General features: G+C 40.9%; 1 protein-coding gene and 1 long non-coding RNA gene across 3 annotated transcripts in view; one reads left to right on the plus strand and one right to left on the minus strand.

Annotated features, from left to right (window-relative positions):
• Window positions 1-1,083: 1,083 nt before the first annotated feature.
• LOC121132967 lies at window positions 1,084-14,292 on the minus strand. Of its 2 annotated transcripts, none has more exons than XR_005869681.1 (3): window positions 13,594-14,292; window positions 4,757-4,836; window positions 1,084-3,296 (listed from the first exon to the last, which is right to left on the minus strand). It is a non-coding gene; the product is annotated as an uncharacterized LOC121132967 (long non-coding RNA). The 2 variants fall into 2 exon arrangements; XR_005869682.1 differs by lacking the exon at window positions 1,084-3,296 and having other exon boundaries at window positions 4,624-4,836; window positions 13,594-13,650; window positions 13,872-14,292.
• Window positions 14,293-14,411: 119 nt separating this feature from the next.
• The window catches only part of Wasl (WASP like actin nucleation promoting factor), a 51,603-nt gene continuing 42,286 nt past the window's right edge, over window positions 14,412-23,728 (plus strand). The window contains 1 exon segment of the mRNA XM_005078060.4: window positions 14,412-14,874. Within this exon segment, the coding sequence (XP_005078117.1) occupies window positions 14,767-14,874 (108 nt within the window). The 5' untranslated portion in view covers window positions 14,412-14,766.

Consider the following 23,728-nt stretch of genomic DNA (forward strand, 5'->3'; position numbering starts at 1 on the left):
GAACATTTGATTATCGGAGACAGACATCATATTGATGGTGGATAGCTTGCAAAGAGTCAACTATTATATTTATCAGTACCACATAACTGAAGTCTCAAATACTTTCAATGATCTTGTAGTCATCATTAGTGCTCTTAATTAATAGAATACATACTGGTGGTGGAAATAAGATTACATGGCTTGATTAAAGAAAAAAGGAAAACGGACAAGGGTATAGATTACTCTTCAGAAATTGTCTATACTCAGGAAAATACAGGTTAATAACTAGTCAGGCAGTTCATTTATTTAAGTTCCTTAGTTATTCTAAGTAAACAGTTTTATTTTAATGTGAGAGGTATTTGAATACACTTATACATTTATAAGAAAGATTCAGTGGTTTTTTTAAATGATAGAAAATACAAGAGGGAAGTCTGAAGCTTTGGGTGGAGCAAGATACAGAGAAATCTGGAGCGCAGCAAAGCAGAAGGTTTGACGAAACGTCGTGTACGTCTTAGTGAGCCTGGAGAAGGCAGACCAGCTGGGTGCTCAAGTTTCTCTTATTCACTTGAAGAATTACAAGGGATCTCAAAGTATTATGGTGCTCTATCCTGCCTGAGAACTAATTGTATTAGTCGGGTTGTCTACAAGAACAGAACTTGCAGAATAATATATATTATTATCTCTATACAGCATATATAGAAAAAGGGGGAGTGAGGGAAGGAGAAAAGAAGGGTGAATTTATTAGAATGGCTTACAGGCGGTGATCTATCCAACAAGCTGTCTACCAACAGAAAGTCTAAGAACAGAGTTGTTCAGTCCTTAAAGCTAGATGTCTCAACTCGTCTTCAGTATATGCTGGAATCCTGAAGAAGTGGGATCTAATGCCAGTGAAAGAATGGACTAGCCAGTAAGAACAAGCAGGCAAAGAGAGCTAACTTCCTTCTTCATGTCCTTATAAAGGTGCCAACAGAAGGTGTGGCCCAGATTAAAGGTGGATCTTACAACCTCATAAGATCTGCATTAAAGGTGTGTCTTCCCACCTCAAAAGATACAGACTTCAATCCCACTTCATAAGATTTAATTTAAAAAAATCCTTCACAGGTGTTCCAGCCACTTGGGTTTATTTAATTGCAAATGTAGTAAGTTGACAACCAAGAGTAGCTATTATGTAACTATAAATCAGTTCACCACCGGAAATAAACAGCAATAATGGTATATGCAGTTAACTTAAAAACAGCGGAAACTGACCCAAGCTAACTAAAGCAAAGGGGCATTTATCAGAAAGTTACAGTAAGACTCGGGTCAGTTCATTTTAGTGCAAAGGTCAGCTCTCCTAGAGCACCTATCATCTTGGCATTATCTTAGTCCATTGCTAAAATAACATCATGCCGAAATGACCTGCAAAGCAGGAACTGGTAAATATATTGGGTTCTTGATGAGATAACGTATTTCCTAGGGAATATAATATAAATAGCAACAGACACAGGACTCAGGTATCTTGTAAACATCTCTAGAGGCTAGTGTTCTGAGGTGCATAAAATACATGCAGATCTTTGGACAGATATGACAATAGGTTCAGTTATGATTCAACCTGTTTATCCAGTGATCACAAAACTGGGTATTCAGGAGTGGAGGCGAAAGCAGAATAAGGCCATATATTTAAAGTGGTGTGTCAACAGTCCCTTAAGATATGGTAAGTCTATGGTGCTTGGGCAGTAGTAGGGGCTTGTCCTAAAACAGGAAATTGTGAAAGGGTAACATTCTTCTCACGTGTGTCAGATATTATAATGTGTATCTGTATCCATCCCATCATTGCATAAGAACTGGGTCAACATGTCAAGTTGAATCTGGAGCCATGCTAGCTGTTCTCCTCAACCTAACATCAGTGCAAAATCATTTCACTATGGGTGTGTCTCTGGAAAATGATCAGCATTAAACACCTGTCCTCACTATCTTAGAGGAAAAGGGAAATGTGAAAGGGGGAGTGCAATTCAGCTGCAATAAAATCCTTTGTGACATCTATTTATATGTGCGTGTATGTGTGTGGGTGTGTATGTCCCACTAACTACAAGTGGAGGTCAAAGGACAACTTGCAAGAGTGGATTCTCTCCTTCTTCTGGGTGGGTCCCAGGGGTGGAACTCAAGTTGCCAGTCTTGGTGGAAAGTGCCTTTATCCACTGAGCCATCTTGCTGGCCCATAATTTAATTTTTAAATTGTTTGTGAAAACATTATCTTGGTAAGGATCCTTTTACTTTTATATGACAGGAAAGCCTCTGGGGGCAACTGAAACAAAGGAGGGAGGATTTATGTAGGCTGTGTAGTATTTACACAGTATTTCTCGTGATCAGGAGCAGAAAGTGAAAGTCGGTCTTCTGAAGAGCTGGGACCTTTAACTGTATAGCTTTGGGTGGCTCTTACTTGAATCTCATTCCCTCTCTGCCTCTTCCTGTAAATTTATTCCATTGTACTTTCTAGGCTAAAATTATTTCCTCATTCATTCTAGTTCCCAGAAAACAGTCATAGCATATTCCCCAAGTTTTCATATCCCAACCTACTGCAATTAGTACTTGGCAACATAACATATACAGTACATGTGATTCACAGATCTAAGGAGACAATTGTGATTCCCCAGGTAGGATTAGACATATACCCCCTTTTAGTATTCTGTGGCTAGAGGGTGAAACAACAAAATATAAAGGTGGCTACTGCTGTCTGGGATAGTGGACATGAAGCTTACAGAAGAGTAAACTTCACTAGGAACATCACATATGGAATCTTGTTATCAGCACATGATTTAAAAAGCTAGTAATGAATAGAAACATTGAAGAGCGATAAGGAAATGAATCAGGAGACAGGACACATGCTACTCTCACCGAACGATATCTAGGTCCTAGGAACGCAGAAGGCCAAAATGCGGCCTTCCACTGTTATTTTAGCAATCATTACTGCATCTGTCCTTTGCTCTTTCCTGCTGAAGCCGTTTCTCACCTTCCTCTGTTGTGATGTGGATTGTAGAGGATCTGATCCCTACACAGCACAGTTCCCAGCTTGGAAGTAAGGTGCACCCCAGCTGGCTGAAGCCCCTGAGAGGCTCCAGCAGGATACTGAGAGCCAGACCAAGAAAGAAGCCAGGAAACTTTTCTCTCTTCTGCCTGAATGCACCTCCTCCTGCATGAGTCCACTGAATAGACCCCTAAACATCTATGTTCTACTCAGCAACTCCAGGTCTTCCTCCAGCTTCGATGCTGCAGTGACTTTTTCCTCTTGCTGATCTCTGAGTTTCTTCATGGTCTCCATGTGGCTTCATTCCTCTCACCTATGAAAACAAAGGTCTGGATTAAATTAATTCTTTTATATTACATGAAATATCCCGTGACTTATCAATTGCAATCCAATAAATATGTCCTACTTTTCTTTTGTCATAGCCAAGTTTCTCTGATGCTACTATAACGAGGGTTTTGGGGACAACAAACAGCTTGCCCTCTGGAAAGTCACTCCAAAGCTAGGTTAGGCTATTTGCCCCCAATATGCCAATTTAAAATGACACAAAATGGTGAAACACAGAAAGGTGAGATTTATTCAAAGCAGCCACTTTGGGAAGAAAAAAATCCAAGAGGCACTTTAAGTTTGAAAAGAGAAATAATTGGGAGGCTGCAATATATGATTGAGCAGTCCTGGCCAAGGTGTAGTCTGGCTGATCTTGTCTCAATTCTGGCCCACCTGTGCTTCTCAGTATCATACCTTGAGGGCATCCGTCTGGTTCCTTAAATATGGCCCCTTCTGCTCCAGAGTATAACCTCACCTTTGTAGACAATTGCTCTCATTTAAGAGGTGGTGTGTTCTACAAAGTTGTGTTTGGGGAACCCATAGTGACCCAAAAGGAAAGTTTAAGGACAACAACATATCTCTGTGTTTGCAGTGCAAGGGAATAGAGAGACACAAAATAAACACACCCTTGCCAGTGTTGCACTGTTAGCCCGAGTAAGGAGTCCATGCTCTTTTAGCAAAAGCAGCTTTTACGTTTCCTTTTCCAAATCTTAGATGTTAGAAAGCTAGAGCTGAAGGCAAGAATGTAAACCCCTACGGAACAGAAGCCTCCAGTGCTGCAGGAACTTCATAAAAGACTATGTTTTATTCATCACTGGCAGCAAGTGATGCCAAGTGCCAGTAATTATCGAGCTGAGAAAAACTGTGATTTGATTTATCAAAAGGACAATGTCTACTCAAATATTCTTTTCCCTTAAGCACCTGTGTGTATCGCCATCCTTGCTCTGCGGAGCAGCACTTGACACCCTTCTCAGCATCTTAGGCTTCTGATGTCACTATGCCATTCAAAGCTTTTGTGGGAATTAGCAACACGGAGCTAATTGCCCGAGTCCACACCTTGACTGGCAGAGTAAAGCAAATTTACAACCCTGTAAGTTTTTAAAACTATAATTTGATACATTTTGGATGCAAATAAAGAAAAGATTTAGAAGCCAACCTTTCAAAGAAACTACAGTGCCAGGTCGAGCACCTTGTCTGCTTCATCACCTACTTGGCCAAAGCTCTGAGGGCTTCCTGCTTATGGCCCGGCTGTCACAGGCTTGTCTAATGGGAACCACCACCCAAGCTGCTCCTCCCCCCCCCCATGACCTTCTTGCCTCAAGATAATTCTGCTGAGCGATTCATGCCAGAGCTACGAGAATTCAGCCAAGACTACGTCATTTGTGTTGCTTTTCCCTTCATTATCCACCTTCTTCCATTTCTTTCCCATGCTTCCTGAAGAATATTTACTTTAGAACCACGTGCGCTTGGAAGATCTGTCCTCCAGTCTGCCTCTGAGGGCAGCGGTGGGGTGGCACCCTTGGGGTCGCCTAAGAACATTGGAAAACACAGATATTTACATTACGAACCATAACAGTAGCAAAATTACAGTTAAGAAGTAGCAACAAAAATAATTTTATAGTTGGGGGTCACAACATGAGGAAGGAAGACTGGGAAACACGGCCTTAAGGGCTCTGGTCTAAGTGTTAAATGTAATTCCTTTTTAAATCCTAGCAAAGAACAAAGAGAAAGGAAGTATCAACAAATAAGTTATGCTTGGTAATTTAGGTTCAAGATTCAGAGGTCTAACCCTAATATTTCAAATTTGTGACTATCAGAAGGTGGACTGCAGATAGAGTGGAAAGGGAGTTTTCCTCTTTGTTTCTTTCTTTTTTGGAGATGGGTTTTCAAACTTGTTCTGCTCTCTGTAGGATCTTCAGGTTGATGTGTTTATACATTCAGAGTACAAATGCATATGGGTGAATGGTGCGACATCTTTTATGTGGGAGACTCTTAGACTTTGGTTGCTGAATGCCAGCCTGTTACTATTTTATTACAACTTTATGTCCTGCAAGAATCTTGTGAGATGAGTTTATCTCCACAGTACAAAGAAGTTTAGTAATGTGACCGACGACAGAGCCAATCTTCAACTCCAGGTCTGACTATCCTGTCTGCAATTGTTACTTTATATTATGCTGCCTTTTAACCAAAATGTTAGAGATATGTAATCAACAGCTGTTGCTATGCAACAGACCAAAGATACCCACATATGCCTATCCACTTTTCTGTCTTTTCCATTTTTAGGCACAGGTAAATGAGGAGTTTGGACTGCATAATTGCTAAGGTCCCTGCCCACTCTAATGCATTGTTTCTAAATAAAGATAGAGCCAAATGAGTCCTGAACAAGAATAAGGAAACCACCCTAACATGGTCACTGACTCCGACTAAATCATATTAATGGTCAACATGTTTTATATAGTAAAACATTTTTTAAAAACAATGAATAACGTTAAATTCTAGACATAATGAACTGACTCATTCTCACTGGTTTAGTAATTATCAGATGTTATACATGTAATACACATGTGAGGAGGAATACAAAATGTCATCCTGAAGACACAACTGGACAGCAGGTATTGTCTGTGTTTGCTACTCTATCTTACTGCTTTTTCTGCTAAAAAGACCTCCTCCACAGTCGTTCAGCATCTTGGGGATCCATCTGCTCACAATTAAATTAACTAGCTGTTGGGTCCCTTTTGAGCATTCTTCCTTTCCCTTGGGAACTTCTGACTTAAGAAACTGTACATTCCTAATGTTGAGATTTAAATATCAGGCTCTCTTGTAGTTAGGGCACAGGTCTGTACAAAACCTGTACAAAACTCAATATGCATGACACACACTAGACCAAAAATTTCATGAAATATTAGTCACCAAATATCCATTCATTTCTTCTCTGAAGTAATTGAACAGGGAGCATTTAAATTTGGTATACTGTAATTCTTACTACCCCATGTAACAGTAGAGTCAGGCATATTCATTTTATACAGTCAAAAATGTATTTGTAATTGTGTTACATCTCAGAGGAGAAAAATCAGGCAGGAGCCAAAGAATACCACAAAGTCACACTGCACAAGCCGCACACAAGAAATTTTTTGGGAAAGACATGGGAGGGTGGCTCCCTCTGCTCAAGAGAGAAGCCAAAAAGTACTGAGCCAGAGATAGCCTTTATATATGGTTCCTTAAGGGCAGCGTTTACCAGGGTAGCCTGGGATTCGTGGGATTTTGTGGCCTGATCCTGGGCTTTTTACTCTGTAGATGGCTCTTGGCCACCAGCTAGGGGATGGGTCCGGTCCTTAAGGTCTTAAGTGTTCTGTGGGCAAAGCCTGGAAGTTGGAGGTCCTCGGGGGTGAGTCCTGGCAGTAATAATGAAAAATGTAATATTATTTACATTCTCACGAATTGCATTTACCTGTTATGTTTCATTGTTGGTTATTTTCTAAATCCAAAAACCATAGGGTTGACCATAGATTTTTGAGCTGAAAATGACTCTAGTGATCACTAATTCATTCGTTTCACAAATTATCACACAGAATCATACAGTGGTTCAGGCACATTACTTTAAGGTTGCAGGGATTTTTGAACAATGAATTCCTGCTTACTCTAGAAGCTGTTTTGTCAGATGTGAATAAAGATATTTGGCTGTAAATTCTATCCCGTCTAAGTCTTAAGCCCAACATGAATCCCAGTGAGTGATTCATCATGAAGACCCACCCCCACAGAAGTAATGAGACTCAGACACAGTCAGTGCATAGCTACATTCTTTACAAGCTTGGGGAAGGGTGGTAAACTCAAGCCCTTGGGGTGTCTTCTTGCAGGACACCATCAAAATCTCTAAGAGCCTTTTTGAGCATAGATAAGTAAGTCCTGTTTGAGAGTTGCTTATTCAGGACCAGTTTGCACATGTGAATTTGAGTTTCTTGCAAGTTTTCAGGTAATGCTAATGGTGCTAGGACAATCTTATTCCGAAGCTACCTATCTACTTCTTCCCAGGCCCTGGTGTTTATTTTCCTTTTAAATTTACTCATTTCTAATTGGGATTCTCATTTCCAGCTCCTAATATTAATGGTAGTTTGAAGTATTTTGAGACCAAATAAGACAACGGTTGAGACTTCACTGGAACAATGAAATTTAGGTGTACATTCTGGCTGCAAAAAAAGGATGAAATGGGAAGTCTGAAATTTGACCACCAAGGATCCCAGATAGAAAAGAGAAAAAGAAAATTCAGGGGAGAGAACCGTCTAAAATTTTTTTTAGTTCTAAATAATGTGTGGTTTTAGATAAAAGGATCTATGTAATGCCTAGCAAAATAAATGCAGATGTCCATTATGGGTTCATTATCAAATTTCAAAATTCCACGGCAATGCTAAAAACCTTAGTAGGTAACAGTACAACAAAAATGTGAATTGTGACTATATGACACACTTCCTCCAGTGAGGTGTCACCTACTCTAACAAGGCCATACCTCCCAATTCTTCTCCAGTAGTGCCACTCCCTGATGACTAAGCGTTCAAATATATGAGCCAATAGGGGACATTCTTATTCAAACTACTACACCTTGTAACAACAATTATGCCTCTACAGACACCAGAAGTTAACAAATAAAAAGTGCCAGGAAATCAGTTACTTCTTTTAGAATTGTTGGCCAGTGTGATCCCTTAGACACCCAAATATTACAAGCTACTTCCATTGCTCTTCATTACCCTCCAGAACTTGACCTTCAGCCTACTGTCGAAGACACCCCACGTTTGAATCATAGAACATGTAGAAATCAAGTTGGTACTAACCTGATTCATTACTACTGGCTAGCTTTCATGGTACTGTGCATGCTACTACAAAAGAAAAATAATCATCAAGCATACCCAGGTTTGAATCTTGTGAGCTATGATAATGACTGTCCTGGCAAGACCTTTCTATTAGATAGTGTAATAGTGGCACCAACTAATGGGAGTAACCAACCACTTAGTGACTGGATTTGAAGCCCATTCATTAAGATGAATCCCATACCTGGGACCTTCCCCGGTCCAAGAGTCTATGACTACATAGGTGAAAGGCACTAGGGGTGAATTGACTATTACTATTTTGCTAAATGGGGAGATAATTAAACTCCTAATGACATATCTTTGTGCTCTTAGATACTTTTATCTCTCAACCCTCAACTGAGAAACTTCTATTTGCAGGGGATAGTGATTAACACAGAGACCTACCACTTGTCAAAGTGTAGGAAATAAGAAACTACAGAATGTTCAACTCTCATCCATTTACTCTTCCCAATGCTAAATTTCCATTGTAGTAGAAAGGGTGGGAAGAGTCTAAAAGTAGATAACTATAAGGAAACAGTATGTCCTAGACAGCAGGACATCTGCACATATGAACTCACAGTCAATTGAGACAGCATGCATGAAAGCCAGCATAGAGATTAATGTTAGGCATGAGATCCCATCCCTCACCATTGAGATTGTTTGTAGTTGGAGTTTTCTTGTCCAGCCAGGTCTGGCCACTTCAGTCCCAAATGAACACACAGAGATGCTATATTAATTATTACACTGTTGGCTGATGGCTAGGGCTTCTTATTGGCTAGCTGTGTCTTAATTATTAACTCATTTCTATAAATCTATGTATTTCTACGTGGTCTTGGCTTACCGGAGAATGCCCAGATCTGTTACTCCTTTGGCAGCTACATGACGTCTCCCTGGGGTCTCTGACTACCTTTCCCAGAATTCTCCTTGTCTCCTAGTGCCACCTGTCTTCCTGCTTCTATTGGCCAAACAGTGTTTTATTCATCAACCAATTAGAGAAACATATGTACAGAGAACATCAATTTTTAACTGCTGGGAGAATTTCCTTTAAGAGTATAGCCCCTGGTAGCTGACTATGCACCAGTAGAAAACCACATATCCAAGAATATTTGGGCAGCAAAATTTGGTCTTGGTGGGTTTAAAAATAATATTTTGAAAAAGGGCACAAAGTTGAGTGGGGAAGGGAGGGGAGGTAGATCTGGAAAGAGTTGGAAGAGAGGGTGTGCATCAATCAAAACTCATTGTATGAAAGTCTCAAAGGAATAACATTTTTAAAAATAAAAGTTATATGCCAGAGATAATATCCTTTACCTAAAGCTATCCATCAGTGAAGCTATGAAGACATTCAGCATCTTCAAGTTATCTAAGAACCCATTTGCTAACTCAATTACAAATTGACCTTGAGCACATTATAATAAGGAACTAATGTCTCCCCTCTCTCATTTGGAATAATTAAAGTAATAGCTATTGAATATTCATTAAAGTTAAAGACCAGCAGCTGGAACAGAAGTAAGCAGCATCGTGGGAGCTATAGCATGCTTAGCACTTCAAATCACTTCATGAGTAACAGTATGTTTTAGGTGTCTGGGGACTAGTCCATATAGTTGCAACAGCTACCACAGGTAATTCACTAAAGTTGAGTAAGACTCCAATTTCCCACTAAAATCAATGACGAATGTGAATGAGTTGCAGATCATCCATCAATTCTTTAAATGGAATCCACAAAGTGATTTGTACTTAAAATGAATTTGAACAGTAGGAAAAAATAGTTTGGCAGCTTTATTTTTAATAACAAAACATTCCACATTTAACTGGAGAAAATATGTACTAGATCAAATATGCTCAAGTATTCCAACTTACACAATGCTTAGACAAAAATGTTCACAGGAATTCTACATCAATGTGGACATTTTGCACCCATGCCACTTGGAGGCTGCAGTGAAATAAGCCATATTCATCTTCTCTGCAGCATCCAGACCTGCTGTTTTGTCTCTATAAGTCAGTTCTCCCGCAGCTAGGCAACATGTCAGAAACAGCAATTATGGCTACAATGGCTGAATGCCAATAGATCCCTGTGTGCTGCTATTACCCCATTCTCCCACAGAGAAGGGTGTCAGTACATTTTAAATTATTAACATTCACCAGGGCAGTAGTGTGTTTCGGAGGACTTGTAAGAGTACATGCACACTGACATCTGTAAAGAGGAAAAAGGAATAACTGAAGACCAGGATAAGAAAAATGTGCCAAGTGTAGTTATAGTAACATGGGAGACATCTGAAAATATGCCCCCACTTCCATAAATATGTTACTCCAAGGTGCTCTGACAAAATGAAGGGTTCACCTTAGAGGATCATAGCCAAGCAAGACAGCAGAAAATAAAGCACTAGGAGAGATTTTAGGTTAGGGATGGAAAGCCACATGAAAGAAGTAAATGCAAGAATTACTTTTTATATTTATTCTATTTCTACACATTTTAATACAGCAGATGTATTTTATATTAAGATAAAACAACCCTACTCTTTTTAGCCTAGCTAATAAACTTCAAAACATGCAGTTGAAGGAGAAGCAAATGCTTATTTCCTGGATCAAATCCAGTATCTGAAACTGGGCAAAAGGAATTTGAGATAAGAAAATGGCTTGCCAAAGAAAACAACGAAAGCTGTCATGTGCCCTGCTAGAGAAGTTATGCTATCAAGCATAAGTCAGGACTTGCTGGGCTTTTGGAAACAAATATTGCTAATACTTCTTGATTTCAAGATGAATGTGGAAAAGAGCACAGTTTGTGTACTGTACAGAGGAACTTTGATAATACATTATTCACATGTTCAAATGAGTAAGGAAGTCTCATTTCCAATGAAATGTTCACACTTAAATTTTCATGCTTTAAGACTATCAAGGTAAGGCAGGCAGTTGTAGCACATGCCTTTGGTCCCAGCACTCAGGGAACAGAGGCAGGAGGATCTCTGTGAGTTCGAGACCAGTCTGGTCTACAAGAGCTAGTTCCAGGACAGCCTCCAAAGCTCTTGAAAAACAAAACAAAACAAAACAAAAGACTATCAAGGTATTGGGGAAAGTCCTGAGGGAAAAAATAAAGAGGTGGAAATAAGAACTGAAGGTATAACTTTGTGGACAAAGGGATGGGGAGTGGTCTTCTGTGTATATGTTTGTCTTATTGGTTGATGAATAAGGCACTGTTGGCCAACAGGGAAGCAAGATAGGTGGGACTCAGAGAGGTAAAGGATTCTGGGAAACAGAGGCACAGGCAGTCATCATGTAGGATGCCAGAGGAGTAAGAGATCCAGACCCTTTCTCCGGTAAGAGAAGACCACATGGAAATACTCATATTAGTAATTATGGGTTAATAATTAAGTCAGAGCTATCCAACAAGAAACCACAGCAAACGGCCAACAGCTTCATAATTAAAATAGCATTCTGCATGTTCATTTGGGACTGATGCGGCTCTGGGACCAGGCTGGCGGGAAGAATGCTCGTTACAACAAAGTACTATATTGAAAATTTTGTGGAAGACACAAATAACTTGGGATTGAGGAAAAAGCACATGACCATCATAACTTTTAGCCTTCAAGTATAAAGAAAGCAGACGGCAGTGAATGAAAGCTGTACTTAGGTAAGACGTAAACATTTCTTGAGAAGGAAAAAAAGCAGACAATACAAACAAGAAACACAGGCTAGTAAAAGTGTGTGAAATGATCAGAACTCAATAGGTCTCTCATGTTCTAAGGCGCAGACCTATTGCCATTCACTCACCACACCACAGCTTTTCTTGTTTGTTTGTTTCCACAATTTTCTCTCACATCTGTTTTCAAAGCAGTTCACTGGTATTGTTAGTTCAAAACTGTTCTTTCTAATTTTGTGTACAATTTTAGATGAAAATAGAATAAACCTCACTTTCACCCTTCCCTTCCTCCAGCCCCTCCCAGTCATCTTCCCTCCAACCCCTCCCATACCACACTCTTACAGACACTCTCAAAATATTTTGTAATTGCTTCTTCTGGTGTGTTCCTTTCTTTGTCAGTGAAGAGGATCGAATCCAGGACCTTGCACACATTAAGCAGGCATTCTCTGGGCTAGGTTCCTAGTTTCTTGAATTTTACTAATTAATAGGCCTGTCTAGAATTATAGTATTAACCATTTTGGTATTTTAGCATAATGGGATAAAACAACCTATTTGGAAAAATATGTAGCCTGAAGAGAGATTATAGTCCAAACTTACTGACACAAATTTGAGAATTGTGAAAAGCCATAAATAAGAGGGTTTGAAGGATCAGAGTTTTAGAAACAACAAATACAAAAATATATTCTTCAATTCTTTCTCCTTTACACCAGTGTTTCCCAACCTTCCTAATGCTGCAACTCTTTCATAGTTTCTCATGGTGTGGTGACCCCCAACCACAAAATGATTTCAATGGTACTTCATAACTCTAATTTTGCTACTGTCACGAATCATAATGTAAATATCTGATGCCTCTACGGGCCAGGACCCTCAGGTTGAGAACCACTGCTCTTCTCAAAGGACCATCTAGCAGATTATAAGCAATGATGGTAAATGGTTGGCAGGATTGGAGTAACCACTGTGTATCAGGTTATCTTACTTTACAGTTTTAAAGTAGGTGTAACCATCCAAACTTCCACTATATTACCTTTATGAAAGAGCAATTTCATTTTACAGATGAGGAACCTGAGACAGAAAAGGTCTAACAGGAACTTTAACCTTGAACCAACTACAGCCTCTGTTTTTGGATACTAAAATTCACGTGTTTGAAAATGTCAGGGCTGAATCATTTCCCAAGAATTTCTGATGACTTCAGTTGCTGCTGTGCTTTGAGTTAATAAGAGGTGTATTTTTAATAAAACATAAACTGACATTTCCCACGTTAGTTCTGTGATTCAAAGTGGTTTGCACCTCTACAAGCGACTTTTCATAGTCTAATTATTTTAAAGTCTTTGCTATTTTTTTAGATTAATTTTCCCCTTAAAATTATTATTTGTTTAATTTGAAATATCTACATATTATGTGAGTACTCCTAAGAGTATATGATATCATCTTTTTTTGTAGACTTGTTCCTGGTCACCTAATTTCACTATGGGCATTATAGGCAGCCTTAAAACTTTCATATTTTTATTACTTCATTGGTAATGGTTTACCAATGCATTGAGAGTTATCACAGATTTACCAGAGTTTGTCATAAAATTTTAATATGCAAGTGTTTAATTGAAATTGAATAATTCACAAACATTGTTAGTACAAGTTACGTGATAAATTGTATCCTTAACGGTGAAATGCACATTTTATATCATTCAATGAAATGATTTATCATTTCTAGACTCCAAGTTTTTTAATAGTTTTTTTTGTTTTTCATTCAACCATATCATTTTATATTAAGCTTTGATATTCTGAAACACAGTTAACGAAGAATTCTCAGTATTTACTTGTGCTGGGAATGTAGATCAGTTGTCTGAGGGCACACCAGGCCTAGGTCCCAGCATCTACAAAACAGAAATTAACTCGTAAGGATAAAAGAGGTAAGGCATATCCCTATACATTCCCAAATGCGCATATTTATGCTGAATAAAAAGACAAGATCTTTGGAATTCGAGACTGAGGACGATGGAGAGGGTTAGTTTCCAATTCCAAGACAAGAAAAAAAAAAAAAAAACTAAGTGGCATTCAGGGCTCGTCGGAAAATTCGAGTGTAAACGCTACACACACTTATCCCACGAGATCCGCCAGGCAGGTGGTGGACGCCTTTTGTAAGGGGGTCCGTTTTTGACATCTATGAAGAGGCCTTCCCTGATCCTGGCTCCTCCACGCCCCCAGGGGCAGCCTGTACTGAGTTCGAGAACCGGAGGCACCTGATCGGGGTTCTAACCGAAACCACGCTGCTGGCCAACCTTTGCAGCTAATCCAGACCTGCCAGGCGGCCTAACAGTCCCATCTCAGTTAATGCCAAACCCTGAACCCCGGGCCCGGACGCCCACAAAGGTGTGCGGGGCGGTAACGAGGCGTCCAGTCCGGGGGAGGTAACGCAGGACTCTCCAGCGCCGCCTCGGTCCGAGTCGCGCACGCGCGAGGCGGCTCCCGGGAGACTCCGGACCCCATCCCGGCTAAGCGCTGGCGGGCGTCGCGGCTCCCGGATGGGGGCGGGGCTTGCGCGGCCACGCCCCGGCGCGCAGCAAGCGAGAGGGCGGGGGTGTCCGGCCGCGCCGCGCTTCCGGCGCGCTCCCCACCTTCCCCCCCGCGTCCCGCGTCCCGTGGTCTCGCCCGCCCCCGCTGCCATGTTGGATTGTGCGGCAGCCGCCGCCGCCGCCGCCGGAGGACAGGAGGAGTAGCGAGTTTAGCGCCGCCCGCCCGCCGGAGCGCCAGGACGACGACCATCCGGCCCGAGCCGAGCCGGGCGGGGGCCGGGAGCTTCCCCGTGGACACGCAGTCCGAGGGCGCCCGCCGTCAGCTCCTTCCCTCGGCCTCCGCGCGCCGGAGGAGCGGCGGGATGCTGCGCCCGTGACTGCCGGCCCGCGCGCGCCCCTGTCACCCCGAGTGGGGACCGAGTGCTCGGCCACCTCCCGAGGAGACCGCCCTGGACGCTCCACCCGACCGGCGACACCATGAGCTCGGGCCAGCAGCCTCCGCGGAGAGTCACCAATGTGGGCTCCCTGCTGCTCACCCCGCAGGAGAACGAGTCGCTCTTCTCCTTCCTCGGCAAGAAATGTGTGGTCAGTAGCCGGGACCCTTGTCGACACCCACAACGTCCCCTCGGCGGGTTCGGGCTGGGGGGGACGACGACTGGAGAGTAGGAGGGAGAAGGGGGGCGGGCGCGGCTGGGGTCCCGCTGCGGGCCAGGCCTCCAGCCTCCCGGGCCCTGGTGCTGCCCTCGCCCTGCTAGCCCGGGTGCAGGCCGGCCCGGCCCGGCCGGGAGCCGCCTCCCTGAGCTGTTGGAGAACAAGGGAGTGTCACCTCCTCCGCTGGCCTGCCCGGTAGTCCAAGTCGGGGTCCGCGCCCTTGCTGCAGGTTCAAACTTTACTCTAGACCACAAGGGGATTTTTTTCTTGGTGCATCAGTAGCTTCATCTCAGCACAGGATCCCAGCACTGGCCCTTGCTTTACTTCCTACTTCTGGATCTGGGCTACTCTTCCTTAACAATGCTTTAGGAGTGAATAGATGGGGGGTGGGGGAAGAAGCGCATCGGATTTTCGATCCCCCTTTAGGATTCCGTGAGAAGATGGAGTGGAGTGCAGGTTCATGGTCACCGTTATCAGAGCAAGGGGCAGGGAACGCGTCTGCACCCCACTGCAACGAAACGGGGTTTATTTCCCCCAGCGTTTGCGCCTAGGCCTAGCTTCTGCACTCCGCCCCACTGTTTTTCTGTTTTATTTTGTGTTTTTTTTTTTCTTCCTTGCATTGGTAAGAGAGTGCTGCTCTCTCCGCAGCCATGCGTAGAGACGCCGCAGTTTCTAGTAGTTCTTGGCCGTTGCAGTCAAAAGTGATTCTGAGTTTGGTCCTGTGGGGTCAATCCCAACCCCAGATGGCGGCTTGGGAGCGAGCAGTTCTGTGGGAAGAGGGGGGAAATGCGTGTTGTTGACGGAAGCATTCATTATGGGCTTGTGGGGCTGGAAGGTTCTCCCTGGTGAAGGCCTTATCTTGATCTTACTGAGTTGACTCGAGTTGAAAGGGGGATTGTTGAGATACTGACCAGTCCCTTGCTAGCACCCCCCCCCAGTGTGTGCTCCTGGAGCCCAAAAACACCCAGAGAAGTTTCAGCTGAATAGGACCATTTTATATTTTTCCTTAGCAATGGTAGATATGTCAAACCAGACTACACCTGCTTAAGAAGTTAAGAGTAGACGGTTTCTGGAAAGTTACCAGCTTAATTGTTAACTTTATGAACTTACTCTTTATACCTACTTTTGGACGCTAAATCATCCCATTGGACTTAAGATGTATTTCTTGTTCTAAAATTTAGACTTAAAAGAACACCAAGTCTACAACCAGAAGTAGTAAACAGTTTGAAAGAAAGAAAGAGGGGGAGTCAACTTTAAAAATGAAGGAAGTCCTTCTTGGTATATAGTATTTTAAACAAAAGAGAAAGTGGAGCCCTTGGCCCCAAGTCACACAGTAATTTAGGAATGTAACTGGAACTGTATGTCTTGTCCCTTTGTACTTTCCACTACAGCGTGTTGTTTCGTGAGGACTCTCTGCCCCTTAATAATTTGGTTATCAAAGTGGTCTTAAGGGAGTAACACTTCATTTTTGCATAAAACCAGTATCATTAAAATGTGAGTTTCTTAAAGCAACGTTAATTTTTTAATTTTTTTGAGTTTGGGAAAATCTCCAGCTTTTTTTTCTTAAACATGTACTGCCTGTGCAGGGAAAAGGCCGGCTTTGCTGGTTTTATTATATTTAGTATACAATCTACCAGAAGTGATTGCTGCGTTCACATACCAAGCCCATGAATTTCAGGCATGGAGGGCATTGCCTGTATGTGCTAGTGGACTCATTGCTCAGAGCTTACCTGTAGTGTTTACCCAGGGCTTCAAGGGAACGGCAGGCAGGCAGGCAGACGGGGGAGTGTGTTTTGATAGACAGAGATAGCATGGCTCACTGTAAGCAAGCATAAGTGGGTTGCTGAATTGGTTGCAAGTAGTCAGTGCTCAATTTCTTTACGTCATATATTATTAATCAACTTTACCTTTTGAATTGCAGTAATTTAAAACCACATTGTTGTTGCCTTCTCTTATAAGATGAAATTGTGAAAATTAAAATTTGGAGACTTTGGTTTAATAGAGAGCAATGTAAAAATCAGTGTTTTGAAATAATTTTTATAGACCTAGACTCTTTTTTTTTTCTTTAAAACAACAGTGAAATGCATTGTCTCATAAATCAAGCAGTAAAAGTTACAGGTCAGATCAAATGTAGTAAACAGATGCATTCAGAGCTCAGTCTATGAAGTCAAGGCATGAAACTAGTTATTTGGTGCCAGATTTTAAGCAAGTTCTTCATTCCTTGTTTCATCAAGTAAACATGTATTGAGTAATTGAATGTTGAGGTCAGAAATCAAGATTGATGCTTGCCCTTGGGGAATTTAGTGTCTGATGAAGGAAATAACAAATAAACTGATGAACAAGTCAGTACTTAAGAGTAAATATGCAAGAGGTGCTGTCACAGCAGGACTCTTCTAGCTTTGTAGTCAGGAAATGTGGATAAACCCCTCAACTCTCCTGCCCTGTGTTTGCTTTTCCTACCTGTTAGAGCGCGGTCTCATGGAGTGGTGTGCTGGTTAGGAGTATACATAAATATCTGAAAACCTGCTACAAAAGGAGAGTAGATAAATAAAAGCTTTGTAGAATCGGCAATACCTTAGTAACAGGTACTAACTAGGTTGATAAAGGAAGTGCTTGGAAAATGGGAGGGTTTCATTTAAAGTTAACTGTAATATGTGAATGTTATAACTTAACATTGGGTTAATAGTTCTAATGGTGTCATTATCTGGGTATTGTCTCGAACTTAACAGAGCAAGATTTACTTACCTTTTTGACAAGGTTTCTGTGTGCTTTGGCAGCCCTGTTCGGAACTTGCTCTGTAGACCAGGTTGGTCTTGAACTCACAGAGACCTCCTGAGTACTGGGGTTAAAGGTGGTATTTGCCACTGTGCCCAGCAAGATTCACTTACATTATTGTGAACCTGGCAAAGTGATAGGTCTTGCCATGTGGAGTGTAATATGTGTCGTCCAAAATAAGTGGGGAGTAGGGAAATAAACCCTGTAGCTGGTTCTGGTCTACCTTCTTTGTTCTGAATGGGTTGACGCTGGTGTGGATTGGCCATTTTCTTCCTGCCATATTTTGGTTTTTTGTTTTGATTTAGTTCTGTTTTGCATTGCTTTCACTGTTAGTGATTCTTAGAAATTTTTTATTAATTAGTGTTTACATTCATTCCCTTTACTTCCTCGGCCCTTGTTTTTATTACTCATCTCCATTAGTTAAATTGTGTTTCCTCGATTTGTATGCAGTTCTGAGAGATGGACCTAACACCTTGGTATTTTGCTATAATTTTCACATCTATCACAGGTGAGTGAGTACTTCTTGGTTGAATAATTATAATTGCTCATTTGATTCAGACTAAGGAAGCTAGTCAGCATCTCTTACTGCTTGATTAAGTTGACAAAACTTTATATTCTTGGCAGATGTTATCTGGAGCTCAATCTTTCTTTATTAAGCAAAATGGTTTCATTCCCCTGCTAAGGTAATATAGGTAGTAGGATTGACTGTCTAACAGTCATTTTGTTTGTTTTAAGTCACAACTTGTACGTAGTAGTTCTCAAATAGATATAGATGGACATATATACTTAAAAGATACCTTCTTGAAAATTGAATTAAGGCAGTAGCAATAGAGTGACACTGGGAAATGTCTTTCACCTTGAGCAGTGAGGAGAGAAAACACTGAAATTCACTGGGTTTGTAATACAACCATGAAAAATGCCTTCCTCTAGTGAGCACCAAAGTATGATGCAGTGTGGACGGCGTGAGCAGAGGAGATGGGAAAACTTAGCCTACGTTGTAGATCTGGTCGTTTTTAGCCCTTAGAGTGGGCACATTTCTCAGCTCAAGTGTCTAGATCTCTAAAAGGGTCTTACTAAAGGGTTTCAAGAATTCCATAGTTAGGTAAATCATGGGAGAATGGCCACCACCTATGAAAAACTTGAAGAATTTGTAGAATCATATGAAGAATGTTGTTCTTGATAGTATTCAGTGTTGGTTTACATTTCCCTTTGATGACAAGGAGGTTTTGATTTGTTTAAAGTTTAGTTGATGGTGAAGTCTATAATAGCTTTTGGACACAGCTCTCTGAAGAGCCTCTCTACCGTTTCCTCATAAGCCCATCCCTGCCCACTGATTCTGCCACCGTTTGGCCAGTGGGGGTGTTTTATTATAAAATACATCATTACAGAGGTTATTCTTTATTTAGTGTAATAATGCTACTTAATGGTTAATACCAACTCATCCAATCTGACAATAAAATGAAGTCTACTGGAATAATAAACTAGCTTGGCTGGGATCTTCATTATCACCCATGTAAGAATCTGTTGACTGAAGTCCTGAAGAGAAGAATTCCACCTGTAGGGCTGTTGAGCAGTTTCTGTCATGAAACCAGCATTGTAGCCTTCAGAAACAGAATGTATGTATGTATGTATTGAGAAAAGGTCTTTGTCTAGCCTCAAACTTGCAATGTTGGTGTGGTTGGACTTTAATTCCTGATCTTTTGCCTCCAGCTCCAGAGTTATGGGATTGCTGATAAATGTATTCACACCCTAATGTTTGGGGCATAAAGCATGATTTATTTATTTCCTTTATAAAAAGTAGGCATAAAGCATGATTTATTTATTTCCTTTATAAAAAGTAGGAAGAGTAAGATTCAAATGAAACATTTTGACAGTATCTCATTTTATTTCTGTCCATATTCCACAGATTTTAAATAAATGATTTTAATGGAAGCATTTTATTAGCCTTTTCAGTTTTAAGTAGAAAATAATTTTAAAAAGCAGATAGTTAGGCTTTGTTATATGTTATTTTGTAGGTCTAGAAGTCACAGCTTTTCCCCCACATATGGTAACCTAGTATTAAGAATGCAATTCATTTTTATTATAAAGATTTTGGAGGCAACATAACTCAACACATTGATATTTACCTTTATAAAGAGGGCACTGCTATTTGTAAATGTAATTCTTACCGACTTACTAATAACCTAAAATACTCATTCTTTAACTGTTAACTAGTTACTAATTAGTAGCTGTTGGGCATCTTCAACTATATTCATAAATGCACATGAGAAAACCTCATGTTTATTGACTGTGTCACTGCCAATCCTCGTAGAAGTAGTATATGAGTCCATCATTTTAATGGTAATAAATGATAGTGAATAAATAAATAACTCCAATCTCACTTTTTAGTTGTGTGTTGCAAGTTTGTGACACAATGGTAGCTTGCCTAGCATATGGCAGGTTGTAAATTCGTAGAATGGTCAAAAATAGTCAGGAAAACTCCCTTTAGAACGTAGGGTCAAGTGAAAGTTATGTAGTAAGTTTATATTTTGATTATCAAAACAGTTAATTCAGTATCCTATACCCTAGGATTTCTTTATAGTAGTAATTCATTAAGACTTATTTTTAATTTGTCATTGAAGATTTACTAAAGGAATCATCTGTAAACGAAATGCTTATTGAAGATTTGCTACTTTGAAACAAAGGGGAAATTAAAAAAAAGTTTAGGAATACATAATAATGTATTGGGATTATCACAAAGCTGTATGCTTAGTAACAGTTTAAAAGTCTTTTTACTTACAGAGTTAGAGTTTTATATTAGGTTTAAAGAAGGTAGAAGTATTTACAGGCAAAGTACTTACCAAACCCGTAATTCCAAATTAAAAATAAATCTTTTCCATGGTATTGATTGTTGACGTATAGACGGTTTCAAGGTGACTGAGGACAGCTGTCTATTCTGTTTGACTTGGCCAACATTGGAGAAGGATGGCATTTTACTATTCAGGTTGCTGGGACAAAATGCCTGACAAAAGCAACCTGAGGAACAGAAAGCTGGCCTTGGCTAGCAGTGTGAGGTTCTGGCCCATTCTAGGAGTGTGCAGCAGTCCGAGCAGGCTTATGGCCGCAGACCAGGAAGGTAGTGGGCTTGAGGATGGGTGCACATGCTGTTTCTTGGCTTGCTTTCTCCTTGTGTCATGTTTATTCAGTTGGGAACCACAGCCCCTTGGATGCAGCTGAGCAATTAGCATGGTTCTTCCCTATCCTGTTAAGCCTATCTGGAAACGCCCTCACAGGTATACCCAGAATAGAATGTCTCTCCTAAATCATTCCAAATCCAGTGAAGATTAGCAATCATAAGTCCTTTTCCATAATAGTTGAAGGACAAGAGATGCTTAATTTACCAAAAAAGCAATATTTTATATAACTTACATTTCTTATGTTAGTGGTATATTTCCTTGTCCATTTATACCTAATGCGTTCTTTTTATCTTGCATTTAATGCCATATTACCAGATGATAGGAAGTTACATGTAATTTGTTAGTCTATACTGATAATGCTAGAGGTGCTATGACAAAATACCAGAAACCAGATAGTCTTTAGAACAGTTTATACTCTCATTGTTCTGGACCTAGAAATGTAAAGCCAAAGTACTAGCAGGATTTGTTCCTTTGTGGGAAACTGAGAATGACTCTATTTCATACCTCTCTTTTTAGCTTATAGCAGTTCGGCAATGTTTAAGGTTCCTTGACTCCAGTCTCTGCTTGTACAGATAACATGGCATGGTGTGCTCACTCTGTTTTCACCATTTATAAGACATTAGGGCCACATTTTAACTTGTTATATCTCAAAGATCCCGTTCCAAGTAGGATTGCTTTCACAGGTATGAGGGTTAGGGTTTCAAGGGAGCTTTCTGGGGGGTACGATTCAACTTAATACCAGTATGTGTTTTGACTTTCAAAAGAAAGGTTCAGTAATGTGATAAACTTTCAAATGTGTCCTTTCCAGTATTTCTGTAGAATAAGTTGTAAAGACGAAAACTAGGACACAAGCATCAAAAGTACCATGTGGGTAGATAAGTGCCTAACTGCCCTCCAAACAGTTGTTACAAATTACATTTTCATCAGGACGGGTATTTAAAAAATGTCTTACTGGTGAAAGAGCCTCATTGTTGTATTTGTAGTTTCTGTGAAGTTGAACAGCTTCATATCTATTGAGCATACATACTGTTCTTGGGCCACTTGTTTTTCTTTTAGTGATTTGGAAGAACTGTTTATAAGTACTGGATAATAGTTCATATCATAGTATTTTGGAAACTTGTTTATCCTTTGTTAAAATTATCTTTATGTCTGTGGTAATATATAAATCTTAAATTTTCCTATGGGTGTTGGCCTGTTAACCCCCCCCATCTGTTTCAAAAGGTTTGTTTTCATTTGGTTTAAGGTTTGGAATCGAGGGACACCTGGACACTTACAGAGTTGTTCAGTGGCAGAAGAGGCTCAGGCATCAGCGGACTGCTACAGAGTTGAGGAGCCTCTGGTAGGCCTCCAGGACTTCTGCTAATACTTGAGGGTGTGCTTCTCAAACTTCCCCAGGGACAGCTAGGGCCAGGACAACCCTGCTTAATAAGCCTCATCTCCTCATCTGGAAGCGGCTTTTGTGGAAGCCACAAAGATGAGAGATCCTTAGGGCAGAACCCAGGGCGAGAAGATCTAGAAAGTCCTGGTTTGGGTTGTTATTCCCCAGGGCCACCTCCATAGACTCTGGTTTTACCCCACTCCATCTTCAGAAAGCTTCTGTGCCTCCTGAACAGCCCAGCTGTGGAACTGGTTTTGCATCTTGTATAGACAATCTTGGAGCCATCTTTCCTTCTCAGGAGTTTAGGGAGAAGGGAGCTGTCCATCTAGAACTGCATGCCTGAAAGAAATAGTTGCCCAAAGAGAAGCAGCTGTAGGGTTCCTGAGGATTCAAAATAACCAGGCAGATTGCTGTGCCCTCCAGTTCTGATCATGGGTGATCAGCAGTGTGGGAGATATCACAAATAGATGTGGCGGCTGTTTCTGGGGCTGTCAAGATGCGGCTGGAGAGATTGGAAGGCACTTGGAAGTGTAGAAGGAAGGAGTCCCCAGGTCTGCTCTGTGGAAACACTGTTGAAACAAGACACAGATCTAGGACTTTGGGGTGAGCTATTTTGTTTTGTCAAGTTTATAAATTAGTTAATTAAATATATTTACTAATTTATACTTTTACCTGTTTGAAAATAGTACTTTGAGTGTCCAGGTGTACTTAAAGCTAGTTTTACATTCTCTTCTGCTTCTTCCGTTTGCCTGCTGCTTGTCTGGTGCAGTTTCCGTGTGTAGCTTTACGGTGTGATGATGCAGCTGAATTAGAGGTTGTTATTACCTCAATGTTTCCTATTACTTTATTTTGTCTGTACTTAATACCCAGTAAAACTATGCTCTTTCTACCCATTACCACAAAATAGTTGTTTTGATTTATAATAGCATTGGATTTAAGGTTACTTAGAAGGAATTGCTACACTGAGGCTTCCTGTTGGTTTCATTTTTTTTTTTTTTGTTGCTTTGACAAAAAACATTCTTAGGGAAAGGGAATGTATTTTAGCTCACAGTTTAGATTACAGCCCATCATAGCAGGGAAGTCAAATCAGCAATTATTTAAAGTAGCTAGTCACATTAGATCCATAGTCAAGAGCAGAGAGAAATCAGTGCATACTAACTGTTCAGCTTGCTTTCTCTACTGTATCTAATTCAGGACCCAAACTCAGAGAATGAATGGCGCCACCTACTTTGAGACCGTCTTCTCATACCAATACCAACTAACATAATTAAGATTGTTGCAATAGCCGGGCGTTGGTGGCACACGCCTTTAATCCCAGCACTCGGGAGGCAGAGGCAGGCGGATCTCTGTGAGTTCGAGGCCAGCCTGGTCTACAAAGTGAGTTCCAAGACAGCCTCCAAAGCCACAGAGAAACCCTGTCTCGAAAAAACAAAAAAAACAAAACAAAACAAAAAAGATT

This window comes from Mesocricetus auratus, unplaced genomic scaffold (genome assembly GCF_017639785.1).
Source record: "Mesocricetus auratus isolate SY011 unplaced genomic scaffold, BCM_Maur_2.0 Super-Scaffold_100019, whole genome shotgun sequence".
NCBI lineage: Eukaryota > Metazoa > Chordata > Mammalia > Rodentia > Cricetidae > Mesocricetus > Mesocricetus auratus.